The sequence below is a fragment of the Sinocyclocheilus anshuiensis genome, unplaced genomic scaffold (genome assembly GCF_001515605.1).
Source record: "Sinocyclocheilus anshuiensis isolate Anshui unplaced genomic scaffold, SAMN03320099.WGS_v1.1 scaffold609, whole genome shotgun sequence".
Classification (NCBI taxonomy): Eukaryota; Metazoa; Chordata; class Actinopteri; order Cypriniformes; family Cyprinidae; genus Sinocyclocheilus; species Sinocyclocheilus anshuiensis.
This window is the reverse complement of record NW_015541011.1, coordinates 20,101-25,060: the sequence shown is the minus strand read 5'-3', so window position 1 is coordinate 25,060 and position 4,960 is coordinate 20,101. Positions and strand designations below refer to the sequence as shown.

Below are 4,960 nucleotides of genomic sequence, written 5' to 3'. Positions count from 1 at the left end.
TGTTTTTGGGGTAAATTTTTTTTTTTTTTTTTTTTACAATTGTTTATTTAGAAGTGTTTGTAATAATATAACTGTATTTATGCATATGTAACAAGTAGCTCAACAGTGAGTATGAGCTATCGAGGCTTTTAGAACCAAAGGTTAAATATTCACTTAATAATATGAGTTGAAACTCCATATACATATATTTTTTTTTAAGTTCAGTCATTTATTTATTTACATGAATCTAATTTTCCTATTTACCACATTTCCAATTTGGGCATGGTCTGTGTGGGCATGTAAATAAAAATAAAATGTATTAAAATGCATTATTGAATTTAGTATAGTATATTGAAGACATTTAGTATAGTACAGTATATTAACATATACTATACCCAGCAGTGTGATGTAGGTGTATGTAGGAAATCCCTGTTAGGAAATTGTTCAAGCTTAGTAAGGAAGCAGGCCTGCTTTCTGTTGCATTTCTTTGGAAACCTTCAGTTTGACCTGTTGTGTCTTTGATATTAAGGGTCAAAGGCTAATGAAAAGCATGTGTGTGCCTCTCTCTGATTTTTCCTTCTGAAGACCCTTTAATTGTACAGTAGCCTGGTGTTTTACTGCTTTCCTCTCCACAGTGGAATAGAGGACAAGCCACAGACGCCAGACTGATACAGGGGAACTGCCCCCTGACAAGAGGAAATGAAACTTCTCTGATCCAGTTAATTTAGAGGACACCTTGGACCCATTAGTTTTGAACTTTGGGGCTGGAGTGCATGAGAACTCAGTTCGGTAGAGAGTTCCTGTATCTCTTTAGCAGTTATCTATTGTATGTTAATGGAAGCACAATTCTCTCATCCACAGTCCAGTCACAGTTTAAACTAAGATCAGCTCTGAGGAACCAAACGGGTCAAGAAGGTGACAAACATAAATGCAACATGTCCTTTATGTTTGTCATGCCTGTTTCTTTTGCCCTGTAGATTTTTGGAGCTGTAATCTTGGGCTTTGGACTATGGGTCATGCTGGATAACCAGAAATTCATCACGGTTTTGCGTAAGTACAAAAACACCAACATAATTTCCTGTTCTGATGTATGTAATAAGAGTATGTCTTATTAAAATAGGTTACATCTCCAGGCTGCCAATGGTCAGAAATGGAAAGATCTATGATGGCAGCACAAATGTTTTCACGCTGGACAATCATAAATTGATACATCTCAATAATTTTTCTCATAGTTTGCATCAGTACTTTGTCTTAAAAATGGGTTTAAAAAAAATAAACTGAATTTATATATATATATATATATATAACATTTATTTTTTAAACCCATTTTTGAGAGCGAATGTAGGTTAACCTGTACTATCTGAACAGAAATTAAACAGACCTAAAGTACTAATGCAAAACTATGAGAAAATTAATTGTGATGTATCAGCATGAAAACATTTGTGCTGCCATCATAAATCTTTGAAAAAATTAGAAAGAAATGATTATATAGTATGATGTTGTCATGCAGTTATTAGCAAACTACATTATTGGAACTAAAAAGACAGTCTTTAAAGAAACCAGTAAAATGCTGTTTTACTGTAAAATGTTTTTTTTATTTACAATTATTCATTTAGAAGTGTTTGTAATAAAATAACTGTATTTATGCATAATTAACAAGTGGCTTAATCAGTGAGGATGAGCTATCTTAGCTTTTAGAATTGAAGGTGTTCACTTAATAATGGTTGAAACTGATATATACATAATTAATTAATGTATGCATGTATGTAAAGACATTACAGACCAGAATAAGTTAACCGTTATCATTGAGTCAGGCAATATCTCGCTGGTTACATATTTTTCTGTTTACACTCTTGAGTTCATACTGGTGGGAATGCACAGTGAAAGCAGCTGCTATTTGTGCGCTTGGCGTGGGGAATTTTCATTTTTTTGCCATTAACCAGGTTTTCCACAAACCCCCTCCTATGCTGCACTCTCTGTGTTTATATATGCACACATGCGCTCACACAGATGTTAAGTAAACCATCTGACGCTCATCGGAGAGGACTTAAACAGAGAGCGAAAGCAAAATAAGGGAAGAGAGAAATGTTAAATGAATGAGATACAAAAGCCAAACAGAGATTAACTGTACATGATTTGTGGAGAATCATACTCGTACCCATACTGCCTCTGTCTGGACAGCCAAAGCCACGAGACTCTGTGCTGAAAAAGAGTGGAACAGGAAAACGAGGGTGGAAAACTAACGTAAATCCTCTTGATTTATTATTGATTTATAGTAATGCTTCCAAACTGTTCAGCACCGATTTATCACTCGACTAAACTTTATGCCATTTTAAAGGGATAGTTGACCCACAAATGAAAATTCTCATAATTTGCTCACCCTCCACCCTGTTCTCTGTGTGATTTTCTTCTGTGTAACATAAGTAAGGGATAATCGTTTACTTATATGGGAGAAAGAGCTGTATAATTAATGGGATAATGTACATTCGCGCTGATCACCCTTCTCAAGGTTTATTTTGCGATATATATTGAGTTGAGATATTTTATTAGCTCAAAACGCAAAACTTCCACAAACAAGTTCAAAAAGATGGACATTTAAGTGATAATGTAGTGTCGAATCACTTATTTTACAGCTTTGCACCACATAATTACAAAACAGTCCTTCTAGCAACAAGACAAACGCTTCAACAATATTACCGTAGGCCTGCTATTAATACTGAAGTCCTCTATTCACAACTGACCAATCAGAATCAAGCATTTCAGAGCGCCACGTAATAAAAAATGATATTTGGAGAAATATAGTTTGATATAGTTTGGAGATATTAGTTTGGTTACTAATATTTTTCAAAATATATTATTTTGTGTTCCGCATAAGAAAGAAGGTCATATAGATTTGGAATATTGTGAGGGCAAGTAAATTATTTATTTTATTTTATTTTATGAAGATTGGACAGCTATTACTTTAAGCTAAAGTCTCTTTCACACCATTGCTGAAGAGGACTTGGTTTCAGAATTGAAGTCCAGTGTTTGAAAATAGACTTAAAACTTAAATATTTTCATAAGACCAAGCCACCAAACCAATTTACAGAATTCTGTAAAACCAGTTTACAGAAGTCTATATATAACACATGCTCGGTTAAATTACTGCAGGGGAGTATTTATGGGAAGTTGACCAGCTCTAAAATTGTTTGCCAAGCTAGTGACACTGCCATTCTTTCCTCTCTCATCTCACCTCATATTTTACATCTGTCCTTTGTTTATATATTCCAGCGTCTCCAGATATCGCAGTGCTGGAGTCTCTGTTATCATGACCATTTTAGAAACATTGTTTTTTTTTTCAGATTCAGCTGTTCCGCTGGAGATAGCAGGGAATATCTTAGGATATCCTCATACTTGGAGATCCTAAACTCTGCCCTTGGCTTTTTGCTAACACAAGATCCAATAGTCCCGTGTTTTACTCCTGTCATGGGTCCTGTCATGGTCGCTCCCGCGCTGCACAAGGAGTCTGTTTGTTGACTTTGTTAGTCAGTAGGCTAGGGCCCTGTTGAGCATGAAAATAACAGGTGCATTTTCTTCCCTTCCTCCCAGGTTGGTTTTTTACAGACTTCCACACAACTGCATGGCTATAAAAGGAACTCTTAAGAATTTTCTCATTATCCAGATTGTTGTGATCTCATTGCTATTCTTTACATAAAAGCTTTACTTCCTTTTCAAATGGCACATTCATTTGTGTAATAGAGTTTACAGCTGAACACCCAGAACATGTTACAGCATGAGTCAATGTTTGGTTGTTTGGAGCCTCGGAGGCTGGTATGTTCAACCATGTGCCGGGTCCTAAAGTTGTTGTCACGCCCATGGACAGTCTTGTGTTTTGTTCCTCATTTTCTCTCCTTGACCCAGTTTCTCCCGTGTTTGTGCCCATATTTGGTTTTCCTGTTCCCGTTTCCGTTTGTTCCATTTGTTTCAGCTGTGTCCTATTAATCTCCTCGTTTAGTTCCAGGTGTTCCCCATTTAGTTCCTGTTTTAGCCCTGTGTTTTCCTGAGTCCTGCGTTCAGCCTCAAATGTCTACCCCATGTGCTACGTGTGTGTTCCCTGTTATTTTGGTTTCATTAAAGAGTAGTGATGCAAAGTCCGATTCATTTCCGCAAACTGGTTCTTTTCGGACAGATTGGTTCATTGAACTGGCTCAAAAAGCCGATTCATCAGTTCCTGACGTCAAGCAATAACATCTCTACGCATTTCTTTTCTAGCAACTCAGTGCAATGTTGTATCAATGAAAAATTCAAATAAGTTATTTGTGTCAACACATATTGAAACATTCAAAAAATAAAGTTATTTGTGTGAAAGCATATTGCTGATTATTACCATATAATTCACTTAAGTAAATGGTGTTTGTGGTCACAGTTTCATTCGCAGTATCTTTGTCAGATACTGACTGACCAATATTGACTAGCCTACAACTTGGATAAGATTCCTAAAAGTTTCACACCTACAGCACACATTGCAGACATTGATGCACGAGAGAATTCGCCAGAAAGAGGTATTCAGGCAGCGAGCGAGTGAAGAAAACACTGGCATTTTAGCGATGACTCATCTGAACACCTCTGATTGGTCATTGCCTTCATAAGCTCAACAGCATCGTGTGTAATTGGTTAATGCACAGTGCTGTAAAAACGCGTCTGTATCTGGCTCAGCACCAGCAGATTTGAATTTAACAGCTGATATGACTTACTGAACATTATAATCACGCCGGTGTGATTGTATTAAATATAGAAAATATTAATCGGCTATTTTTGTCTTTTGGAAGCTGCATTCAAAATCCACTTTGCTCAAAAATCTGACAAAAAAAATCTGTGCAACCCCCTCACTTTGAATGGGCATGACGCCTCTGATAATAAGCATATTTCCAGTACACGCCTCAGGCTTGCACAGTGTCATCAACTCACTCATCAGAATCTTCGGTAATCCTCTGCAAACTTC

At 36.5% G+C, this 4,960-nt stretch overlaps 1 protein-coding gene across 1 annotated transcript in view; it reads left to right on the top strand.

The window, feature by feature from the left end:
• Positions 1–4,960, top strand: part of LOC107690387 (CD82 antigen-like) — a 31,028-nt gene that overhangs the window by 14,788 nt on the left and 11,280 nt on the right. Inside the window, exon 3 of the mRNA XM_016488720.1 lies at positions 957–1,029. Within this exon, the coding sequence (XP_016344206.1) occupies positions 957–1,029 (73 nt within the window). The remainder of the gene's footprint in view (positions 1–956; positions 1,030–4,960) is intronic.